We start from the raw sequence: 25,466 nt of genomic DNA, 5'->3' as shown, positions 1-25,466 counted from the left end.
CCAAAAAAAAAAAAAAAAAAAGAGTTTAAAGCAAACACTGAGCGCACTGATGGGCCCAGTTGGCAGCAGGTGGCCGGGTCACTGCCTAGCTAGTTAAATTCTTAAGCCCGGTGGACATACCCAGTTCCCTGCAAGGCATGACTTCTGACTTGTCCGTTTACCTTCCTACAGTCAGAAAGGGTCTTGCAGGGGACTTGGTGGGTTCAGCTGTTCCAGGGAGGTGAAGCCTTGGCCAGTGTATGCTGGACTGCAGCTACTGTTTTGTAAAATGAAGAGCTGTAACTCAAGAGCTGTAACCAAGGGGCTGTTGTTGAGTTACTCGGATACCTCCCTATCCACAGTCATCACCAAGCACTTCTAGGGAGGCCACCCCAAGCCCTCCAGGGTCATAGATGTCCCAGGAGCCAGGCATCAGTCAGTACAAGAAGATGGAGACTTTGCTTGTAGTCATCCTGTTGGGGACAGCTGGGGTCCCCTTGACAGGGACCTCGGCCTGCCCAACCTGTGCTTCTGGCCCCAGCCACATGTTGTACCAGTGCACCATTGTCCTTTGGGTTGCCATGGTCTGGGTTTCAGTATGAGGAGGACTCCCTCTCTAAGAGAAATCAGGGGTGATTTGGCACCATTCTGCCACAGGAGCAGTTAGAAGCCCAAACAGCTTCGACTTCACACTGTTTCCTCGAGCTCTTCTGGCTCTGTGATGTCACCGCTGGCTCTTCGGCTCTTGAACTACCTGTTTAGGCTCATAGGACGCACAACAGCCTCCTGTTCTGGGCTCCCTCTGTAGGCCGTGCTGCTCAGGCCTGTCCAAAAGCTGTGTGAGAAGATCCGTATTTTGCTGTCCGAAGCCTTCCCTGCCCCGCAGTGCCTACCTCACCGATGGGACATGATGTTTCCTCCAGGTCTATTGTTCACTGAGGGCCAAATTATTCAGTTCTATTGGCCAAGAGCTGTGGCCACCCTAGTGCCAATTCATAGGCTGGTGCCATGATCAGCCAGCCAGGTGACAGGTGACAGCATGTGCTTTTCCCCACTCTGCAGAGGACAGATACCATATCCTACAGGAGGACTATGTAGCCCGTGGGACAGCACCATTGTGCTGTGAAGTGCCTGTAGCTACAGCTCTCCACCCAGCATTTCCAGGTCCAAGAATAGCTATTCATTTAATTTCCCGGCATATTCCTCTTCTCTATGCTTTTGATCCTTCTTGCTTTTCACTTAGCTCATTCATTTTATTCATCCCTGTTGATCACACAACAGCAGCAAAGTGAGCCCTGGGCCCTGGGCGGTGGGTCTGGCAGGCACAACATGGGCAGGAGGAAGCCCACGACTCTCCTGCCCCAGTCTAGCACCTGCCTTGGCTTTCCATGCCTTGGAGGCCTGATCTCTGCCCAGAGGGGGGATAGTTTCCCTCCTTGGTTTCCTTATCTCATAAGAACAATAATGTTGTAGTTTGTGTCTGAATGTCCCCAAAGCCTCATGCAGTCATGAGGTAGGCTCGTAGCATTCTTTATTATTTATTTATTTATTTATTTATTTATTTATTTATTTATTTGGTACAAGGTCTGACTACTCAGCTTAGATTCATAGTGGTTCTCCTGTTTTCAGCCTCCCCATCTCTGGGATTACAGGCATGCGCCACTACACCTGGTCTCAATCTCAGACTCAATGTGCCTGGGGTTAGGGCCGGCATGGCATGTGGTGCCAGGGATTGAACCCTGGTCCCTGACTGAGTTTGCCTAAGCAGGCACTTAGTCCGCCTATCTCATGGGCCCCTTGTAGCATTCTTGATTCACTCATGGTGTCCGATGCTGGGGTTGAGCATGAGTTCTGTACCCGCACTGGGGCAGCAGCCTGCATAAGCCCAAGGGAGGGACAGAGGTCTGCTCTCTGCTGCTCCTCCCTTTTGCTCTTGCAGCTTTCACTGTCTTCTACTGCCATGAGCTGCTACCCTCTGCCGTGCACTGCTCTGCCTTGGAGCCAGCCAAGTGTGGACTGAAACCTCCACAAACTGTGAGCTAAATAAACCTTTCCCTCTTTACCTTTGGGAATGAGACATTTTTGTCTCAGTAAGGAGAAAAAAGTAACCAAGACATGAACAGCATGTTCTCAAGCAGCATCAGTCCTATAGGTGGCTTTTGAGCTCCCGCTATGTGGCTTCCAGAGCTAAGGGCACATAGAGGGTGCCCCATGAAGGGCCCATAGAGGGGTCTCCAACCCCAAGTGGTTTATGGACTGGCAGAGTTCAGATGCAGCACACAGAAAGGGTGGGTAAAGAGGATACGAGGATAAGATGCGTGCTACCGTGTACCTCTGGAGGTGCCGCGGCCCGGAGCATCCCTGCCTCTCCTGATGTGCAGGTTATAGGACAGATGCTCAGAATCATTAGGAAGGACCAAGCCTGATACAAAGGGTGGGAACCCCTTAATCTATCCTTCCTGGGGTGAGGGACTGGGCACTAAGGTAACCCCAGTGCTGCACAGCCCTTCAGGAGGCTGGACCTGCAGGAAGCCTACAGGCTCTTCCTCCCCTCCCATGAGCACAATTGTCAGAAGATCCCCCAGGGAGGGGCTCTTTCTTGTGGGGGTGCCACCTGGCCAGGAACAACTGGCTCCACTTTCAGTGAGGTAAGAGGAAAAACAGGATGCGGCAGGTGGCTTCACTCCCTGCAGGAAGGGAGTGTGTGTGTGAGGGGGGAGGAAGAATGGACTGAGGGCATGATGTGCCCTTCGCCACCCTTTCTCCCTCCATCGCTGTCTCTGACAACTAGCTTATTGCATTTTTAGAATTAACATGGTGTCAGGCATTCCATCTCCTTGATCATTTGACATCTGAAGGATAAAAGTCACTCTTCCTGTAAATCACACACTGGTCTTTCTCCTTTCGGTATTGCAGTTGGCCTCCTCCGCAGTGGATGCACATTGCAGGCTGCTCTTGTTTTATTAGGAATCGGAGCCAGTGTGCTTTATTACCCACTGGCGTATCTTCTTCTTGGCGGCGCCTGGCGTAACCCCGGAGACAGCCTTTATCAGACCGCACAGCCTCGGCTCCGGGGTGCTCTCCGGCAGGGGGGGCTGGCTGGCAGCAGCTGTGCGAGGGTCCCCATTTGCCCCTGAAGCACAGGCCATGGCTCTCAATGCACATCTGGGCCTTTGGTTCCATGTAGAGCCATTGAAGGGTTTTTGTATCAACACATACACACGCACGCGCGTGCACACACACACACACACACATGCACACGCACGCACGCACATCCCAATACCTGGCACTGACATTAATGCTAAATGATATCACCTATTCTTTCTGCCACCATTAAGATCAGCTTTAACTAAACTATGTGTTTAGGACGATCCTCCAAAGTCTACCTACATGTTAAATGCCAATGAGAACTGTAGCCTGTCTGCCTCTGGGGAGCAGGCTGTGCGTGCACTCGCTGTCCCAGGAGCTCGAGCTGTGGATGGAATGAACTCTAAGGTCTGAAAGAAACGGAAGCATTTATTGCTGCCCTAACACTGGCTCCAAAAGCCTGTGTTGCCCAATTACTGGCCGCGTTGTTGTTTTGAGCAAAATGATGGTGCGTTGGCTCTGTTCCCTGGAGAAGCAGGTCCAACAGAAGGATTGGACGTGCAAGAGGGTGATTAGAGGAGGAGCCCGAGAACAGTGGAAGGCAGGCACGGGTCAGTGCCCAGGGGACGCGGCCTGGCGCCCAGAGGGGGGAGGAAGGCATGAGGCCTGGGGAGGGCGCGGGCGCCGTTGACCTGAGCACAGCACTGCTGTGCCCAGCTTGCCCATGGCAGGCCTTGGAGCCAAAAATGTCACTTACCCAGAGACTTGCACTCTGCTCGCATATTCCTGCCCTGATCTGTCTGTGCGGAACTCTCTCACTGGCAGGAGCAACTGGATGGTGGATGTGGTGGGGGGTCCAAAGGGTAGTGACCGGGGCTGTCAGACCCAGTAGAGGCCCCAGCAGGAGACCAGATGCACGTCTTTGTGGCTAGGGTAGGGGGATGGTGGGACTCCACCTGGGACGGGCTGTGATCGCTAAGATGTAGAAGCCCTCATCTCTAATTATCTTGGTGGACTCTGGGTTTGTTTTCTTAAGCATTCTTAAGAAGCAGCAGGAAGCTAATCAAGTCTTGGGGAGGGCAGGATGGGGTTCAGCACTAGGAAAGGGCTTATAATGGATCCACTGATCGTAAGACGCTGTCCCAGTGGTTCAGGCACTGGATTCTGATAGAGAGACAGCTATAGAGTCGTGGGAAGAACCAGCTGTTCTCCTAGAAGAATTAGCATCCTGGAAAACATGGAATAAATTGGCTGAGAACTTTTGGCCAACAAGGACTCTGACAGCAAGACGCAGAAGGACGGCTGAGCGCGGAGGTCCACACCACAATCCTAGCACTCTGGGAGGCTGAGGCAGGAGGACTGTAAGCTCAAGCCCAGCCTGGGAAACTTAACAAGACAACTGTGTCCAATGAGAAAAATGAAAAAGGCTGGTGATATAGCTCAGTGTGAAGACCTTGGGCACATCCCTAATACAGAAAAAAAAAATAAATAGATGAAAATTAAGAAAAAAGAAGTAGGGTGACATATCTAATCTTACCCAGCCATCTGTGTGACCTTCTCCACTGCCATTTTGATCATGGCCAGATCTAAGAATTCACCTTTCGTTTTCAGGCTTCTGACCTTTGGTCTCAAGTAGCATGAGGATCACTGTAGTTTACTGAGCCTACAAATGTAGGCACATAGCCAGGCTGGCACCCTAATCTCCTAATAAACCCGAATGATTTGTTCAACAATACAGTAGCGGTGGGAACCCTGCCTGATGCTATTGGGATACCACAGCATTAAGAGCAGATCCCTGTTCCCAATACCCCGATAATTCAGTGTGTGTGTGTGTGTGTGTGTGTGTGTGTGTGTGTGTGTGTGTCTTCTCATTCTTTTATTGATTGATTGGAAATGGGGTCTCACTATGTAGCTCTAGCCTTGAACTTGTAATCTTCCTGCCGCAGCCTCTGAGTGCTGGGATTACTACAGACTGCGCTACCAAGCCCCGCTGCATAGTTTTCTCAACCACTCCACCCACCCTATAAGGTCATTTTCTTTGGGGGTGAGTGGCGCACTACACGGAGACCAAGGTTTAAGCATGATAGTAGCACAGATTGGGGCTGCGTTCACACTCAGGTTCCTTCTAAGTACAGAAGGCAATGGACAGAGAGAGCATGAAGCAGTGGAGAGGGGCACTGTGATCTGTCTTTCCAAAAGTCTCCACGGATCCAGCAGCTCCACTCTAAGTACACAGCTCTTGAGGCTGTGGTTCCTTCTGAGTTAACTGTCTTTCCACCTTTCCCACAGCTAAACGAGGGATGGCAGTTACTGCCAGCATCACCCTGTGCCTTACACTTGGGAAAGCCTTCCATATGCATTGCTTGCTGATCCTCTCTGACCTCTCTGGTCCAGCACTGAAGGTCCTGGGGTCCCAGGACACTGTGATTCATGGTGGGTGACCTGGGGCCACTGGGCCTTGTGCTGCTGCTGCTGCTGTTGCTTCTCCTTCTCCTTCTCCTCCTTCTCCTTCTCCTTCTCCTTCTCCTCCTCTTCCTCCTCCTCCTCCTTCTTCTTCTCCTCCTCCTCCTTCTCCTTCTCCTTTTTTGAATAATTTTATTGAGAAACAAATAGCAGTGAGACAGTTTCAAAACAAATTACTAGCACAGTTTCACTAATTAATACATTGCATATTGTTGTCTCTGTGGTTAAGACTTAGGACATAGGAGAACCTGTACTGTAACATCCTGTAACACAGTTGTGTCCCAAATTTTCTGATCAAGGAGATTATGGGGCCACAGAGGAAAGCGATCGATGATGTAGTGTGCCTATGGAGAGTCCCATGGAGAGAAAACATTTTCTCATGCTTTCACAGAGAGCAAATTGGTCAAGCAATGGCCATGACTCATTCACATGGATGACCCTGACAAAGGATCTACAATCTGTGGTACAGGGTTTCAGGATAAATCCTGAGGGGATTTGACTGACCTTATCAGATACAAAAGTTACATTTTTGTTATAATAGGTCTTGCTTTGTCTTGGTCTTGACCATCCAGCAGAGAAGTGTGGGAACGGAGAACAGAGGGCAAAGCCATACTAATATGCTGAGCTGTAAAAGGCTTAAGCTCATTCTTAATTTACACTGCAAAGACTGTAAGAGCCTGTGGCCCCTGCGGCTGCTCCCAGAAGCATGATGATAATGTCCCTGCGCTGCCTGTGACTATAGATGACCACCCAGTGACCGCAGCAGGAGCCCAGGCAGGCTTGTTGCTAAGTATTCAGCGGGCTCTTGAGGTTAGCGGAAACTTCCTTTGATCCTGCTGCCGGCCGTGGGTCAAGTTAAAGTTGGATGTCATTTGTTAGGTGGGAAGACAATCTCTCTTCAGGGCACTTTAAAACACAAACATAAAACTACTGCCCCTGTTGTTTTTGACTTTAAAAATAACTGCCTTGTGATTGACCTGCTTTTAAAAGTTTGTGGCACAGGGAATGTTGCTAGTGATGGCACTTAGCGTGATGGTGCTCCGCCCTACTGGGCCCAGCTCCCTGTGCTCCCCCTCCCCCACCCCCGCTAGAGCTCTCAGCACCTGAGTGGCTGGCCTCTTGGCCAGATGGATCTGCTTCCATTGTCATTGGACAGACAGCCCTTTGGGGGTTAGCCTGTGGGAGCTGGTGCTCAAACTTCTCTTTGGCACGGTTGCTTGTTTTCCTGTCCTACCCCTGAGCTACAAATTGTAGGGATAAACACAACTTTCCTGGGGTATAGGATCAGGCCCAAGCTCTGGAGTGGGAAGCACAAGACCCCCAGCACAAAGTGGCCACAAGCATGAGGTTGTCTCATTGATCTGCCTCGAAAAGCAAAGCGAGAGAAGGCTGCTGGGGCAGGCTGAGGGAACAAGTTGTCCAGGGCAGCAGTGAGGCTGGAACTGTGGGGTAACTATCCTCCCGCAAGAATCCAGCACCCCAACCAACCTTACTGATATCTACCAACATGGTCCCCTACAGTCGTTGCTGCAGAGGGACTAACACAATTTGGAGATGAGTAGATACCCTTGACCTTGGCAAGCACAGAGAGCTTTGCTTTGGCATCCACCCTTAGCTTTGGCAGTGGGAAGATGCAGAATTTAAAAACCAAAAGGGACCGAGTCCCACAGCACTCCCCAGATGTTGTCCACTTGTGAGTGACGTAGTTTCTGAGATGCCAGGCTGTGTCCTACCTCCCCAGAAGGCTAGCCATGAAGACAGCTTTTACTCAGCATTACAGAACTGCTAAGCCAGGAGCTGGAGTATGACTGGGAAAAGATGAAAAGACAGGGAGAGTTGTGTGAAAGAAGCTACTTAGCCACCCTGGTTAGTGACCCTAGGGCTCCTCTTTGGTCTTTAATGTTAGGGCATCTGGCAAAATAGCCTAAGGAAACCAGCCTAGAGGAATCTAAGTCACTGGGCCTACAAGAAATTGCTACACTAATAAAGCTTGATTAATGTGGGTGGAAGAGGGAGAGATAGGCAGAGGCTATGGAAGAAGCAGAAGCATAATCATTCTTGGCAGGGGACTGTGAGGTTCCCGAGAGAAATGCTTTGAGAATAGAGCTGGTCCTGAGCAGGTGATATACGGTTGTCTCTGTGGACAGAGCTCCGACCATCAGCCTCTGGAGAAATGTTTAAGCGCCAGGTAAAAACGAATCTTACACAAAGCCCTTGGGCAGATGGCCTCCTTCCCTGAGGATTGGTTGCTCCATCTCAGGGCGCCTTTTCTTCCTCAGAACACTTGGGTTTCAAGATGTCTTCAAGTGTAAATGATGCCAAGTGCAGAGGCGGTACTTGCTAAGTATTTGTGGGTTGACTAAGGCATGTCATGCCAGGCTGAGTGCATTGTGCTGTATGTACGCAGATACAGTCATGGGAGGGGGCAGGAGGAGCCTGTGGACACCTCACAGAGCTTTTAGTTACCTCAAGTCTCCCAAGCACTCTTTACCCCACAAAAGAGTCCCACAAAATACCTGTCCTTTCCTTGGGAAAGGAGGCTGCACGAACCACTTTATCCCAAGGGATTCTGAGACTTTGCTATGTTAATGTGGCTTTTGGATCTTGCAGAAAAGACTAGTCGAAGTTGCCAAGAGTCATTATGTCGCACCATACGAAATTGCTATTTTGTAATTTAAAGCATGGTAGTGGGCAGAAGAGTACATGGTTAGCATGCGTGAGGACCGGGATTCAACTCCCAGCATACACACACACACACACACACACACACACACTCACAAGTGTTGCTTTATGTGGGAGTGATTTCATGCGGCTCAACTGAATACTTAGTGTAGAACTCTTAAATGTTGCTGGTGTTCTGGGGAACCCAGTTTGGAAAACACTGACTTCTAAAATACTGATTTTCCTTGGCAGAGAATGTGTTAATAAATAAATAAATGTCTCAAGAGTTAAAAAAAAAAAATACCAATTTTCATTTGGGAGGTCTGTGGGAGAGGAAGCGAAGGATGGGGGCTCATGGCTGAGAATCTGAGTCATGCTCTGTGGCTCCTCCTGTCCCAGGAGAACCTGACCTGCTTTGAGACTGGGAGTGAGCGGTTTTTGGAAAATTATTCCCCTAAAGATTGAGATTCACGGAGACTCAAGTGCTTTTTGCTGCCACCCCATGGCAGCTGTTTGAAAGCCACAGTTTTAGCAAGAAAAACCCTAGTAAGACAAAGCATATATCTCTGGAGGTCAAGGTCAGTTTCCTCTTTTCAAAAAAGGTCCACTCGAGCCGTGACAATCGGAAGAGTTACAGTGAGCAACAATGGACAGAGGGTCACAAGTCAGACTTGGGTAAGCGCCGGGCCACCCTGGTTCCATCTGTGGTTGAAGAAGGGATATAGAGTTGTGTTTGAGTAGGAACATAGTGGAAAGGGCTGCAGTGGGTTTGCAGAAACAAGGTCAAGAAAGTACACATTGAGCTAGGAAGATAGCTTGGCTGTCTAAGCACCTGCCTGGCAAGCACAAGGACTTGGTTTTGACCGCTGGAACTGCATCCCATGCTGGCCATTCCAGGTGCACCATATCAGTCACTGAAACTGGATGTGGTAGTGCACACCTGTAATCCCAGCTCTGGAGAGGCTGAGGCAGGAGAATCACTATGAGTCTGAGCAGTGTATGTAGTGAGACCCTATATCAAGTAAATAAAGATTTAAAAAAGAAGAAGCAAGCAAACACACACAGGGCTAGCCAAATAGCTCAACAGATTAAAGCACCTGCAAGAAGGTATAGGGGCTGGGGGCTAGATCTCTGGGCCTGCTGTACCAGGCCCACCCCTGGGGTGCACTGAGATGGCGATTGAGAGCCTGGTATGGTGATGTGAACCTGTAACCCCAGCACTTGGGAGACTGTAAACGGGAGAATCACTATGAGTCCGAGCTAATAATGAGACCCTGAACATCCTGTAGACCCTTCCCTAAAATACAACATAAATAAATAAATAAATAAGCAAGCCCACACTATCCATGGAGACCCAGACAACAGTGTCTTCTGCCTCTTATTGGGCAGTCAGCCTTTACCAGTCCGTCTCTCACATATCTCACAATGCTGTCGCACCTGCCATCCATCACTAGCCCCGTGTGGAGCTCTGGTCCCTCACTGGCAGTGGGCTCTCAGTGTTTCTTCCTCATTATGCAAATAGCGCAGCCCATCTGCCTTTCTCTTGCCTCCCTCTTCCTGCTCTCTGGTGCCTGTTGGTCTGAGCATTGCATGTTGTTTCACAGTTAAAATGGGATTCTTTTTCCCCAGGGACTCCTGGACCAAACTGCTGCTTGGTCTTAGACAAGTAGAAAGTAGAAACTTAGGGCTTTACAGACGAGAATTCAAAATATCACACTGTGTGAGCTGAAGCAAGTTTCTTAACCTCTCTGGGATATTGCTTGCTTACCTTTAAAATTCAGGCATCGGTCATACCTCAATTCCATGGTGGGCGCAAAGCTTATGTTTGAAAATGTGAAGAGTAGTAGGTACTCAGAAGGCCCATCACTGCCCCCTTTCATTGCTTCTCATGGTTGGCATTTCCTTTGGGTTCTTGCTTTGAGATGCTTTGACAGGTGTTGAAAGTAGGGGAAGGGGGTAGAGTTTGGTTAACAGGCTTCCTGCCATATTTGGCTGGCTTCCAGTGGAGCATGTGCTGTAGAATTTGCGTGGCTCCATAGGGAAGGTCAGGACAAAGTCCTGGGGAGCAGAGGACGCACGGCTGTGAGTGGACAGTTGTACCATCCAGGGCACTGAAGCCCGTGCAGGGAATTCTATCAGAAGGAACAGGTGAGTAGGAATTTGGCAGAGCCCTAGCCATAGGATTAAAGGATACTTGGAGACTTTGCTAGTAGGGAGTTTGGGAGTAGATTAGGTAGTGGCCGAGGAACACAGTAGGGGGTGTGAATGCACTACCCTCCAGGGAGCTCAGCGACTTCTGGCATGGCTGTGGGGCAGGGGGCTGTGCAGCTGGCTTCCTTGGTCATGAATAGCTACTTTGTACAGGAGTGGAGAGGTGCACCCTGTATTGGTCACCTCAACCCCACAGATGTCTCCAAGCATCCCTTAAGTGTCTTGCCACTGGCAGGACAGGCGTGGACCAAATCGGCCACAGGGTCTCCTTTGTCACTGCAAGGATGGTTGCTGGGACGATGTGCTTGGGACCGGGATCAAAGCTCAGCTCAGCCCAGCCACCATGGTCCTGCTCAGCACCCCATAGAGAGCCAAGGCTGTGTCGATCAGCGCGAGCCCTAACCAGGGAGGAGCAGCGGGCGTGGGCAGGTCGGGGCCTTTTGGCAGAAGCCAGATGGTTGTCTATGACGTCTTTCTAGCCAGAGTATGCTTTTATGTGCTTGACAAAACTCACATATCAGGAGACCCATGAAGCAAAAGACCAAATGGGATTCCTGACTAAGGCCATCTGGATATTTGCAGTCTTTATATTTCTCTGTCCAGTTTACAAAATGCCAATTACAGACCTCTGTTTATATGTACATCCCCACATAAACATGTGTGCATGTATATTTATGTGACATTTAAATATATGCAAAAAAGAGGGATACAAATGAACGACCATTTTGTATCTGTATATTCAAAATAGGATAGATATACAGCTGCATTCTCTTAATTCAATGAATAGAGAGATTTATTCTAATAGTGTTTGTGGACAGGATATCATGTCTGCATCTTGTACAATGAATAACCACTAAGACAACAATTTGCAATGTAGTAATTATTGAAACTTCTAGTAATTGGTTTTGAAATTGTCTCATTACTATTTGTTTCTCAATAAAATTATTAAAAATAAATATATGCATATACACACACTCTACATATGTGTGCACATGCATGCACATCAGTGTACAGATGAATATATACACGTGTATATTGACTGTCTAATATACTTAAAATAACTTTCATGAAACACTTGACATGTAGCAGGATTGGAGCCACCCAGAGCTCACTTGAGGAAATGCTTTCTGAGTTTCTTGGTTTAGTTGTTTGCGAACGGATGTTACATGAGCCAGAAAATCCCACGTAGGCAGGATTTTCACGTAGGCAGGGAAGTAACCATGAGGGAACGCACCCTGCATGAAGCCCAGAATGGCCCACCTGCCTTCCTTGGATTTAGGCCTAAAATCAGAGTGTCACCTCTGCTTTCCTTAATATCACAGCTGAGCTAGACGCTGTACTTCCTTTTCCATGTTTGAGATGTCTGTGTCTTACTTTTATCAAGCCTATTGCTGTGTCTTGGCTCTTTGTTCTTTCCTTATTCCTCCTTTTCATGCCCCACGGAGTTGTTGATGTAGACGCTGAATGGACAACAGCCGCCGCCAAGCCACGTGGCTTAGATCTGCCTGCCTCGCTTCAGGATGGCATGCAGTAATTTATACCTGCTGAGTGTGGTCAGCCAGCCAGTTACAAATTCACTGAACTGTACCCTCATGCCACGCTTTTTAAAAATCCTCTTCATGTGGTGTCATGAAAACCCAGAGGTGGAAGGATGTCCACATACCTGCTACTTTTTGTCTTTTGCCTTCTGTTGTTTTCTCAGTTCACATTTACTCAAATGACCTTTCAGTTTGAAATGTTATGATTAATGAATCCATGCTGGTTGCCCTTGATTACCACTTCTGGTTATTTGCTTGTCTTAGAGATGCATGAGCCAGAACCTATTGTTGATTTTTTTGAAGTATGGTGGTTTACTAGCAATTTGTTTAGTTAATGTCATCTGTCATCTTTTGTCTGAGCAGAAAACCCAGCCATTTTCTGCAATCTATGTTATTTTCCATAACCCTTCCAAAATTATTGATTTTACTATTGATGTCATCCATAAATTATTTTGGAACTGCATGAAATGTCCTAATTAGTGTGTACAAATTAGGAATGCTCTAGTTGCCAGGGGCAACAAGTGTATCATCAGGCTTATGTAGGGGGGCATTCGTGTGTCTCACCCTGTGTGAGTCCCAGGTGGGTATCAGATCTGCGCTGTTCAGGTGACCCAGTGAAGTCCTTCCTGTCATTCTTTGTTTTTATTAAAAGGAATACAGAATAGAAAAAGCAAACATAGGAAATGATACAGAACTTCACCAAACAAATCAATAAGAATTCAATAGTGGTTGTGGTATTGCATATTGTTGTCTTCAAATTAGCTGGTCAGATTACCAGATATAAGCATGCAAAACTGGAAAAAAATGTTTTGAGAAATTTAAAAGGAGAGACAGAGACAGAGAGGCAGAGACAGAGACAGAGAGACAGAGACAGAAGCAGAGAGAGAGAGAGAGAGAGAGAGAGAGAGAGAGACAGATAGAGACAGGCATTTAGGCGCCGACCCCTCCCCTCTGTAGACCAGCAGAAATCAGCAGGACCAGCATCGACTCCATCCTGCGTACACATACATGGGTTGATCTTTCTCCCCCTTCCCTCCCTTCCTGCCATCCTTTGCCACCATCTTTCCCTGGAGTATTCATAGCTGATTGTTTTTGGTCACAAGTTTCTTGCTGTCCTTCCAAGCATCACAGTGCTGCTCCAGGTATGAAAAAGAGGAACCTCTCAGCTCTACCTCCCTTCAGAAGGGAGTGGAGCCCAGATTGGTGAAGCAGTGACTTTCTGGGAAGCTATGTCATCATTGGCCTGGACAGTGACATGGGCCATCTCAGCCTCAGGAAGGAGGGGGAACAGGTTAACCTGAGGATTCTGTGAATGAAAACAGGGAGAAACACTCACTGTTAAGGCTAGAGGTTGCAGTTACCTAGAAGAAACCAAAAGTATTCCCTCACTGTTACTGTGCCTTTATCAAACCTCTTGGAGGTTTGATGGTATTTCTTGGAGCTTTCCAATTTCACAGTCACTCTCTTTGGTCCATTGGTTGATTTGATGAGCTATTAAGTCCAGCCACTCAGTGAGTATTTATTGAGCACATCTGTGTCCTTGGGCGTGGCCTTGCCATGGGGGAGAAGCACAGCAAGGGAACAATCTAACAAGAAACCTGGCCCATCCTGGGGAGCTAGTGAGGGCTCCTGCAAAGGACTTCTGAGCGGAGACCCAAAGGGGGAGGCAGTGAATAGGAGAGGACGTGTGTGTCAGTTACTCCCAGTGCGTGCTCCTCTTTCCCTGCCCCACCGCGTTTCTGCAGTTCCCACGCAGCAGCGCACCACTCGCTGGCTTGTCACTTCCTAAGAACCAGCTCCGTCCTCAGAATCGTCTCAGTCCCAGGACCCTCGTGCATTCCTCTGTGGCCATCAGCGTCCTCTCCAAGCGCTGAGTAGAGGTCGCTCTGCAGGGTTTCTCACCCCTCATCTTGCCATGACCACTTGGGACCGTTGGCTGTCCACCCCCCCCCCATGTGAAGGCAGGTCCTTCCTTTCCTCCTCTGCCAACCTCCCAGTGAAGTGCTGGTCCTCTTAAGAGAACAGTGCCCACCCAACGTGCACTCAGTGGGTACTGCCTGCCTTGGCAGGGAGCAGCGATCTGAGGCTTCAGATCATTTTTCTTGCCTGGTTTTTTAAAACTGATTTAGTGGTAGTCAGATTCAGTGAGTGACAAGCGGCCCTGCGTCCCAGGTTATACATCATCCGGAAGGAACTGCTGGCATCTAATTTTGCTCAACAGTCCTTCAAGGAGGATTGAGAAAGTCCTTTCCTTTTGGTCCCTCAACACCACACAGATTTTAAAAACACAAATATCCTCCTACACACACACACACACTGCTTGTGCAACTGCAGGGCGCCTGGACCTTGGCTGTGTTTCGTGTGATGCGGCATGCCTGCCTGTCCTGGACCCCGGGCTTCCATGGTTAGCAGGCAGGAGAGAGCCACAGTGCATCCCCAGGGGCTGGGGGTGACATTTCCCAAGCAGTGAGAGGGGGTGGTACCACTTGGCTATTGGGGAACAGCCAGCCTGGCTTGTGCCTTACCCCAGGAATCTCCAGTCTTTCTGCAGAGAAGGGCTCGCCCGGTTTACCTTTATGTGAGCCAGGTGAGAAGCTCCACTCCTGGCATCTGTGCAGGGACACAGGGCAGGTGTTTCAGGCTATGAGGGGGACACACCCAGCTACATTCCTGCCGGGACTTCTTCCAGGGCTTATGAATCTCACAGGCGGGCATGGAATTGGAGGTGGCTTTTGGCCAGGCTCTCCCTCTGTTTCCTGGACTGCCATTTGGCACTGGGTCAGGCAGCAGGGTCTCTGAGTGTGCGGCTAGGGGCTCCTCACTGACTAGCTTCTGGGGGGACCAGAGGGCCTGCCTGCCTTGGGTGCCTGAGGCGTACTTATCACAGGAAATGCTTGCATTAGGAAAAATAATTCTGTTCTGACTACAGTGTTCATCATAAGATGTCTCTTGGCATCCTCCTTCCTCCATCTCCAGAGCTTCCTACACTCCCCAAAGCAAGGTGGTGCTAACTTACCTGGTTCCTCAGAACATAGTCCTGCCCACTAATGCACTGAATTTGCAAGAGCCAAGCAACTCGGTAGCTCAGAGGGGAAGCTCCATAGCCAGGTGATCACCTCAGTCTGGCTCTGATTTGCCCGTCAGGAAGCTTCCTGGCCTGCCTGGTAGAAAGCCTTTCTCCCACTGAGTTCCTGGGTGGAGCAGGGCATGGGGGCCACCAGGTGGTACTGCCCTCCACAGGGCACAGTGAGTGAAAATCTGCTGCCCTGAAAAATAGGTTGTCTCTGTGACTCCCACTGTGGGGTCTCTTCCACCAGCAAGTCCTCTCCAGGGTCACAACTCCTTGCACTAGGCCTGGAGGTGCACGCCTGGAATCCCAGTACTCTAGACGCTGAGGCACCTTGAGTTCAAGACCAGCCTGGGCTCCATGGTGAGATCAAGGCCAACTTGAACTGCATAGTGAGACCCTGTTCAAAAGTAAGCAAAGAACAAAGCCTCCCTTGACTTTCCCTTTGCTTCTGGTGAAGCCCCTGGCCTTTAAATGAGCAACAGAGGCCCAGAGTGTTCTGTCTCTTCCCTACCTGCTCTGTAGCTGAGCCGGCAGAACTAACCATGTCAGTCTGGGACAAATCCAGGAGTGGGCAGCAGTGGCCTTCGATGAGTGGGTCTGGGTTGAGGCACAGGTATGGGCAGACTGTGGCCGGGACGCCCCACTGTCTTCTGTACCAGCAAAAGCGATCTCACCCCTCTGCTGCAAGCAAATGCTAGCATCTCATCTGCTCTCTGTCCGGTCCTTGCAAACTAAGGCAAATTGGAGTTGACTCCTGGGTGTGCGTGTTTATCCGAATGCCTCCTCCTTTGTTTAAAGATGTACCTTTGTTTGTTCTCACCCCATGCATGTGATTTGCCACCTTCCCAGGTTCTGCTGGAGTTGGGCTCGGATCTAAGCTGGCAGCTGGGGCTGGTGTAGCGCTTTCAGGGTCTGTTGCCATGAGATGGAGGATTATACCAAAAAAGCACACTTGCAAATGGTAACTTAGAGGTGCTTATTTTAACCACAGGGGCGATTCATGTTATTTTCAGTGATCAACACCTTTTAATAAACCTTAAGACACGATTTTCTTGATAAGAACTTGAACTAAATTAAAATTTTCTGGAATTCAGTTCTTTTCATCTTTCCCAATACTGAATTTTGTTTAATATAAATAATAAGATTAGTAATCCATATTTTAAAAACTGTATTGAACAATGTACTCAAGAAAATAATGCTAGGATGATCATTTCATCCTTTACCTGGCCTTTGCTGGGCTCCATAGGGATTCCCGGCAATCCCTAGCAGGTTGTTCCAATATTTTATTTAATACATGTGTAACATGATCAGAGCCCCATCTCCCTGGGTTTGCTTCCTGCTAGACATCTGGGGCTGAAGTCTGGGCAGGAAGGGTTATCAGGACATCCCCAGCCAGACAGTCTCCCAAGAAGCTTCAGCCACGCCACAAGGAGCAGAATAAGAAGAAAAACTGCAGTCCTGTCTTCATCTGTGTTCTGCTAGGCCTCCTGAGAACCCCACACAAGCCAGGAGGCTGTGCCGCAGGCTGAGTGGCGTGACTTCTTGCCTCTTGGGCTGCCTCTCTCACAAGCTTAGAGACAGTTCCCACACAGTCAGGGACAGAGGATGCTCAGAGCCTCCAGATGCTGCTGGAGGGGGGCACCCCCCATCCCTGTGACCCCTGAAGTCCCTGTCTGCAATGGACGGTCTTAACATGGTTATTTTTCTTTTAAGCAGTGACGTGGTGGGACCTGGGCATGTACAAGTGGCCATGGGGACTCACCACTAGCACTGAGCCTGTATTTAATGCTGAAGCACCAGCTGGATAAAGGGGACATCACGAAGTGGCCCCTTCCAGTCTTGTCCACCTACCGCCCTCCTCTGGATTGCATCATCCAGGTGGGAGCAGTAAATGCCCTCTTAGACCCTGGCCTGTGCAGGGAAGGGTGCCCTTGACCTTGCTTCAGTGATTTAATACATTTCAAAACCTTCTTCCCTCAGTACTTCGTTTTCCTTGGCCAAAATGCCTCTGGCTAAGTCCTTTTGCTTCTTACTCTTTCCTTGGAGGAGATGGGAGTGACTGATCGCATCTTCTCTCCCACCTCGGGGTTTGCTGTGGTGGGTGGTGGTGCTGCTGTTGGTGATGGAGGCTGCGTTTCATATTTATGAAACCTCCACAGGATGCCAGCTGCTGTCTTAATTTTAACACTTTTAAATCAAGGCAGAAAAGTCATGTCATCTCCCCTCATTTCCTGCGTGGCCCTTTGTGTTGACATTTCCCAGACCGTTGCTGACCAGTCACTTCTAGAAGTGATGCCGTCTCCTGTCATAACTCGGGCCCTAAGGGCCAGCCAGATAACTCAACAGACTAAAGTGCCTGCTTAGGCAGAGTGCAGGGACCGGGGTTCGATCCGTAGCACCACAGGCCATTCCAGCCCTGCCCCGGGAGTGCACTGAGATAGAGATTGAGACTGGGCGTGGTGGCACGTGCTTGGGAGGCTGAAAACAGGAGAATCACTATGAGTCTGATCTACATAATGAGACCCTGTAGGTCCTATCCTAAATACATTAAAAAAAAATTAAAATTAAAAAATAAACTGGAGCCCCAGCTGAGGAATAGGTGGCACGGAACAAGGAGATGTAAGGCACCCACATGAGACGCAAAGAGCTAAGAGCACAGGCTCAGGGTAGAGGACCGTGAGCTCCCACCAGTACAGGAGAAAGACCGAGGTTTTCATCAGCTGAGAGCCCAGTAGGAGACCTATGGGAGAACCCTCTAGGGGGCGCACTCCTGAGCTACAGCGAGACCTGTGGAGATAATGGAAACAGCAACCAAACACGCTTCAACCCTGGTACAGCCCCTTTTCATCACTGTGACAAAGTGCCTGAGCACAACAATTAAAAGGCAAGAGGTTTATTTTGGCTCATGGTTTCAGGGGCTTTGGTCCATGGTCAGAAGCCTCCTGGCCACAATGGGTGATGGCAGAGAGCTGTTCATGTCATGTAGCCAGGAACCAGACGAAGGGAGGAGCCAGAGAGGAAGGGGCTGGGGACCAGGTAGTCCTCCCTCAGGTCCAGTCCTCTGGGATCCACTCTCTTCCACAAGCTCCCGCCTCCTGTTTGTCTCCCTCACCTCCCAACAATGCCATCCATCCACTTGAGGTTAGAGTCCCCCTAATCCAGTCACTTCCCCCAAAGCCCCTATGCTGGTAACCAAACCTCCAGCGCATGAATTTGGGGCAACATTTCAAACCCAAACACTAGCACCTGCCGTGACCACCCTAGACAACCACGTGCTACCTCAGAATTCCCACGCATGCTGAGGTCCATCTGCCCGCTGGGCCCTGGAAAGCAGGGCCAGAGGGGAAGAAGGCTCTTCACATGGCAGCTTTGAGGGAGCTCTGCCTTCCTCAGCAGGGCAACAGCTGAACCAAGATGCTGTGGCTGTTCTGTTCTTTCCCATTCACCATCACCTCTGAGCACTGAGGCTGCTGAATGTCCTCAGGCCTCGTATATTGTAGTCTGAGGCCTTTCTCCGCAGCATAATGGTGTTAGGAGATGAGGTTTGCGGAGGTGCTTAGATCTTGAGACTGGGTCTTTCTTAAGTGAGTGAGACTAGTGCTCCTACCAGGCAGGCTCCAGAGAGATCCTCGCACCTATTCCACCAAGGGAGGACACGGTGAGGCGGATTTGGCACCATCTATAAACCAGGCAGTGTACGTCGTTGGTCAGTAGTTCTGCCACTATTCTGATCCGGCCTGCTCGTGTGACCTCCATGACTGTGAGAAATAAATTTCTGTTATTTATTTATAAAACTCCCCACTTGGTGGTGTTTCATCACAGCAGCCTGAAGAGACTAAGACATCCACCAAAGCTGGAACCACATAGATGCTGATGTTCGGAGACGGGCGAGAGAGGCCTGTGGATTCCGTCCACCGCCCTTCCCACACACTGAACACCCCTCCAGCGAAAGAGAAAACACTCATTTGTAGTCTTTTACTTTCCTCCCACCTACTTGAACCCTACGAGCATCCCAGAATAGTTGAAATTTTTATCACAAGTGCTGCTTATCGTGAGAGAAAGCACAAAGGTGGCAAGGGTGGAGTGTTTGCCCTGTTCAAGGCCAGGGGCCCTGAAGCCCGGTGAATTTTGGCCTCCCGTGTGTACCCCCCGCCCAGCACACATTTGGCAATGTTCAGAGATGACATCTTTAATGCTTGCACCTGGGCTGGGGGTGCTACTGTCATCTTGAGGGGAAAGGTGGGGCCTGCTACTCGTCACTGACAGTGGCCAGGATCCCCCAGAACAAAGCCTCTGCGTTGAGAAGTTCTACACCGTTCCTGCAGCCACCCTGGAAGCGAAGCAGTGCTATCATGTCATCTTGCTTTCATTTTTGCAAGAATCTGAAGCAGTAGATCCGGAAGCTGAGCCCAGGGCTGTCTCCACAAACAGTGCCCAGGTCATAGTTTTTGTCTGTGGTGGAGATCCAGGGATGGAGATGCAGGAGCCATTGGGAGATGGGGAGGCAGGCAACTCCTCCCCTTCCAGCTCCAGGACAAGGTGGGAAGGGTCCACATCTATCTCAGTGCTTAGAATGCAATGTATCCTCAAGGCCCGACTTGCCAGTCCGGCCTCGGCAGTTTATTTTCCTCCTTTTTGCACCCAAGCTAGAGGGAGTAGCTGTCACACTGGCTTCCTGTCTTAATTACCTGCTTAATTTGCACTTAAGGTGGAACATGGGGGAATGAGCTCCAGTTGGCATTTCAACGTGGCTCCTTTTCCAGCAGGTGGGTTGCTCCCACCATCTGTTGCTCTCCGTGCCTGCCTTGGTTCTCTGATGTATGTGCTTCCATGTGTGTAATTTGTCTTAGCCTCTTGAGCTCCACGTACCATAGCTACTTTCTGGCATGGTATAGAGGGCCTTCTCTTCCTCTGCTACCTCTTCCATTCCCCAGGCCAGCTCAGCATGGCTTGGCAGCCTCTAGGGGTAGTGCTGTTGAGCCAGTGGGTCGTAGGGCCCTTCCCAGACCACAGTAGTACAGGGAGTGAGGAAGGACCTGTCCCTCTGCACACCACAGACTATCCCTTTGCAAGCCAGTCCCCTGCCACTGGCCATGCTTAGGTATAGGAGCCAGAGGGACAATCTAAGGGCTTTGCCCCACCTCTGCAGGGGGGAAGAAATCAAATGCTAGCACTTGCCACCCACAGGGCCACGTCACACTTGGGGGAAAGCCACAAGCTTGGGTCAGCAAACTTGACATCAGATGGCACTTGGATGAGGGGAACAGGAAAGGGACTGAGATCCCAGGCAGGGTTCTGTCCTTGTACTGTGGACCACTCTGTTTAGGATCTCTTTTCCCACTCCAGAGCTTGGTGAGTCTGGAAACGTCACAGTTCTCGGGCTGCATGGTAAGCAACTCATAGGGTGTGTTTAGCTAATTAACGTAGGCCCCCGTGCTCTGAGCTGCACTATCATTTACATCAGAGTGACTAAGTAGAGGAAAACCAAGGGAAGAGGCAGCCAGCAGTTGCTTGTGGTTTCAAAGAACATGTATTTCAAATGGCGAGATCTTCAGGTCTAGTGTCAGGAAAAGCCCTGAGTACCTCCCCAGCTTTTGACACCTCTTGGGGTGGTGGGCCAGGGTCCCTGGGGACGTGCCTTGCCCTGGAGGCCCATTGCCATCCACCAGAGTGCAGTGCAGTGTGCTGTCCCTTGTGTTGGTGCAAAACTAGGCTGACAACAGCGGGGCTGGAGACACTCACTGGATCCCTTGAGGGTCGGGTGCCAGGGGATGGTGGCTCAGACACCTCTAGCCCTGTGTTCCTGTGACCTTGGAGATGCGTAGCTTTGCACAGAAAGGGGCTGTCCCACCAGGGGCTGTGGCATAAACCTGTAACGCCAATACTCTGCGAGGCTGAGGCAAGAGGATTACAAGTTGGAGCTTGGCCTGGGCAACTTAGTCACTTAGAGAAACCCTTCCTCAAAATAAAAACATACAAATGGAGCTAGGGATATTGTTTATTCCAAAGGCTCTGAGTTAAACCTCTGCTATCACATAGAAATAACTCCTCCCTGGTGGAAATTTGCCTGAAACCCAAACCCCTCAGCCATCCTCGCCGCAGCTTATCCTGAGGTTCAGCTCTTGCCAATGCCAGGCACATTCCCAAAGGAATAGGATTTCTACTCTTGCTGCCCCTTTTGAAGCCTGTCATCTATCTATCAGCAAATTTTAGAAGATGGAGTGTATTTTCAAGCCTTTCCCCAAAACTACCCTCCACCACCTACTGTGTGGTTAACTCTTGGAGGGAATTTCTAGAAAAACAAGGAAAGAACAGAAGCTGTGGAGAACACAGATCCTAGAGCTCAGAATCTAGAACAACCTGTGCTCACAAGCCATCTGCCCACCAGCCTTCATCTCTGTCCTATAGCCCAGAGGTTACTGGTTCCCACTTGTAGTTCATGTGGAGTGCGTCACTCAGGGGCAGGCAAACAGGGAGACACCACTGGCATATGGAGGGCCACCTTCGCTTCGCAAGGGAAGGAACTCTGAAGAGGTGAGCACCTGAAACAAGGCCTGTCTTGGAACCCAGAGTCCACAGGCAGGGGATAAGGGCTCTGCAGATGGATGGTCTTTATTAAGAACCGACCCCAAGTATCTTAGAGACAAATGAAAATGAACAACATTTTTAAACCTCTATTTTGTGAAGTCTGATGGCTCTGGCAATGTTGACTGGCTGGTCCCCTTTCCCTTGGGCTGGTAGGAGGGAGTGCTGGGAGACTTCTCTGAGGTTGCTGGAGTGTCCACCTTGCATGCTAGGTGTCCAGGCTCAGGCACCCCAGTGCTGTTGGGAGGTGTCAGACAGAACTTTCTCTTCCAAAAATATGGCTTCTGAACCTGGGGATGGCCCAAGAGTCCCCCCAGCTGGCCTTTGAGATTTCCTCAAAGTTAGTTGTTAAAAGGAATATGGGCAGGTATTCAGCGGGGAGTTAGAAGCCCAAATTCCCAACCGGCAGCTTTTGCTGACCACGAGGACCCATAAGGCCCCTCAGGCGATCAAGCACAGAGTGCCTTTGCGTGCCTCAGCAGGGTCCGTGGGCTCTGGGGCATGGCGGCCTCCTGTGAACAAGGCTGGCAGCAGCTGAGCTCTTCTCCTTAGCACAGGATGAGTTAAGCAACCTTTTTGTTTTCAGGCACCTTCAGGACTCAGCAGGACAGGCCCTGCATCCAGGGCCCATTCTACCTGAGCAGGATGCAAGGAAAGAAATGAGCTAGGGACAAGGCATCTTGAAAATAACGAGCCCTCCACCCAGCAGTTTTCCCTCTCGCTCCTTCATCAAAAAGTTCTACTCTGGCACCAAAACCCTTGCTGCTGGTCCTGACCAGTCCTGATTGTTTGCTTTCTGTTGGTGTGACGAGAGTTGCAAACACCCCCTGGGGTATCTGGAGACCCTGCAAGGCTGTGCTTCTGCTTCTTGGTCTCAGGGCACCAGGCAGCTTCCTCCTTCCGCACCTGACCACAGACAAGGTTCTGGCAAACCTGGCAAATTCCTGAGCACCACCACACGGGGCAGGATTGGTTGGTCCATCTTTGAACTTCAAGCTAAACTGTCGCAGTGCCATCTCAGGGTGGATCCTAAGTCTCCCTAGTGAGAGGATGGTACCTTGGACAGCGGCAGTGCTCTTGAATGGAGATGGAGATCCTGCACTTGGAGACAAGCCTTGATTTATTCAGGTGACAAATCAAGGCTCAGGAAGTGATCAGGGAGGGGGGCCCTTCCCTTGTCCCCAGGAGGTTATCAAGATGCCTAGATCTGCATGAAGCCTGAGTCTCCTGAGCCTGGGGCCATGATGCACACTTGTCATTCATGGTACACTCTTGTCCTTGCATGGGAAGCAAGGGCTTCCCTTCCCAAGTTAGGAGATGGAGACTCCATAAAGAAAACCTCCTGGGAGCTTTTATGTTTCACCAAGAATACTGCTATGGCTTTATTGTTCAAAGAAGGCTTTCTTGGTGTTTGTGTTAGACTTGCTGGCTGTAGAATAATAGAACAAATAGAACAATGGCTAATATGTCAAACAATGTTTTATGAGACTTAAATTTGAATGCTAGTACTTCACTATTCTTGCTTATTTTATCTGTTCTACAAGCCTAAGAGTGTGCTACTGCACATACTTGTCTGTTCTGATAAGAAAACCAGAATCCAACCTGAGTTCTGCCTTGTAGTTGGTATGACATGAGAAGCTAGAGAAACTGAGGCAAAGAGTTGCATTTAATTTTGAAATGAGCTCTGGCTCTAGAGCTCTTGTTCCTTACTTGTTCCTAAGTAGAATGTTATTCTTTACTATTGTTCTTGGGATGCTGTCATTCCTGCCTGTGCTATAGGAGTTGTACCCAATAAACCTGGATCTTGCTTCTATGACTTTTCCTATTAAAGAATGTATAATGAAGAAAGACAAAAAAGAAAGAAAGAGGATCACCTGGGCCTTTCCACCCTTGTCCTGCTGGGATGGAGGTGGGGTGCTTGGAGTGCCACAATCACTTTGTAACTAAGAATGTAGGAGATGGTGTTCTAAGTCAAAGGAGCTCTAGCATAGTGTCCTATTTATCTTAAAAGTAGGAGGCACCTGGGCCGGGCCACCTCCCCACTTGGCCTTGCCTGAATTGTCCTGTCCCTCACTCCTTCCACTGTCTTTTTAAAACTTCACAAACATGGAAAAGATAAGAGGGGAAGTAGGACCAAGGAAAGGAAGTAAGAACCAGGCCACAGGCCCACATGTAGCCATAAATCTCAATGCCTGAGCTGTGACCTCACACACATAGGTAGGCACGGCATTCCAGCACTGTCGCCGTGGCAACCGGGGAACCTATATGAGCCAAGGGAAGCAAAGACATGTGGCCTGTGCGCTCCCAGTGTGTGAGGAGGTGAGCGCATAGCAGATGCCGGAAAATAATAAAAACTCTGTTATTCCTATAATTCGGTCTCCCATGGACAGTATATCTGGCCATTACAAGAGAACCCAGTTGGTGAGGATGGCTGAGCAAAAACCAGAAGCCTGTGTCTGCAGTGACACCTCTGGGTTTCCAGCTCAGCCTTGGACTTTCTTTTTTTTTAAAAACAACAACAACAACAACAACAACAACAACAACTTTAAGTCATTTATTTATTTGGTACAGGGTCTCACCATGCAGCTCGGACTTGCATGAGGTACCAGGGATCGAACCCAGGTCCTTGTGCTTGCCAGGCAGTTGCTTAGGGCGCCAAGCTACCTCCTCAGCCCTGCCTTGGCCTTTCTATCGCATGGGATGAAGAGCAAAGCCCTATGTGCTTCAGTCAGAATTTTCTGTGCAGGAACAAATAGTAAATCTTGCAGGTTTTCAGGACATGCAGTCTTTGTCACAGCCACTCAGTATGGCTGGTATAGGGCGAAATCAGCTGGCACGACCCATCAACAAATGAGCGTGGCTGCGTGCCAATAAAACTTTATTTAGACACTAAAATCTGAATGTCAAATCATTTCTATGTGTCACAAGGCACTGTTCTTTCTTTGATTTTTTTTAACTGTCCTAAAACATAAAAAATTTATGCCTAACATGCAGCTCACATCGAAACACTGCAGATTCAGCTCCTGCACTGTATTTTGGGCCCCAGTTTATGCTCAGTTGCCTTTCTGTTTCTGGCAGCTTAAAGCCATCTTCCTTGACACCACATGTGACACCAGTGCTCCTAATGGGGAGCCAATCACCGCTAACCCTTCCTGCTTCTCTGTGTCTGTTTCAGAGGGTCTTGCTGTTGGAGTCGGCTTTGGGGCTGTAGAAAAGACTGTGTCAGCCACCTTCGAGAGTGCCAGGTAAGCCCACGCCTGGTGCGCTGGTTTGGCCCCACACCTGTGGGTGCTCTGTTTACATTTGTCACCTGGGCCAGCTGCCTGCACATGATTAGGAAGCTCCTCCAGCCTCCTGGGCTGAGGAGGGCACAAGGGCAGGAAGCCACTCAGTCAAACAAGCAGGTTTGTACCAACTTTGTCAACGGCATGATCTACTGCAGGGCTGTTTGGAGAATAAAATATGGGCATAATTGCATGCTGTGGCCTAAGCATGGTCCCCAAGCACAAAGCAGAGGCCAAAGTGTCGTGGAGGCAGCGACTGACCTCTTAGTGGTGTGCACTCGGTCTCGGTCTCTCTCTCTCTCTGTGTCTCTGTGTCTCTTTGTGTCTCTGTGTCTCTCTGTCTCTGTCTCTGTCTCTGTCTCTGTCTTTCTGTCTCTGTTTCTCTGTATCTCTCTGTCCTTGTCTGTCTCTTGGTTTCTCTCTGTGTCTCTGTCTTTCTCGCTGTCTCTGTCTTTGTCTCTTTTGCTCTCTGTGTGTCTCGCTTTCTCTGTTTCTGACTCTGTCTCTGTTTCTATCTCTCTGTGTCTCTCTGTTTCTCTGTCTCAGTCTGTCTGTCTCTCTCTCTCTCTCTCTCTCTCTCTCTCTCTC

At 49.6% G+C, this 25,466-nt stretch overlaps 1 protein-coding gene across 3 annotated transcripts in view; it reads left to right on the top strand.

Moving 5' to 3' along the window:
- Slc39a11 (solute carrier family 39 member 11) overlaps window positions 1-25,466 on the top strand; it is a 416,634-nt gene that overhangs the window by 314,099 nt on the left and 77,069 nt on the right. For all 3 annotated transcript variants that reach the window (XM_023714149.1, XM_004630059.2, XM_023714148.1), the window contains exon 7: window positions 24,770-24,839. In XM_023714149.1, the coding sequence (XP_023569917.1) occupies window positions 24,770-24,839 (70 nt within the window). The remainder of the gene's footprint in view (window positions 1-24,769; window positions 24,840-25,466) is intronic.

The sequence above is a fragment of the Octodon degus genome, unplaced genomic scaffold (genome assembly GCF_000260255.1).
Source record: "Octodon degus isolate 3935 unplaced genomic scaffold, OctDeg1.0 scaffold00033, whole genome shotgun sequence".
Lineage (NCBI taxonomy): Eukaryota > Metazoa > Chordata > Mammalia > Rodentia > Octodontidae > Octodon > Octodon degus.
Note: the sequence above shows the minus strand (reverse complement) of the source record. Positions and strands in the feature narration are given on the sequence as shown.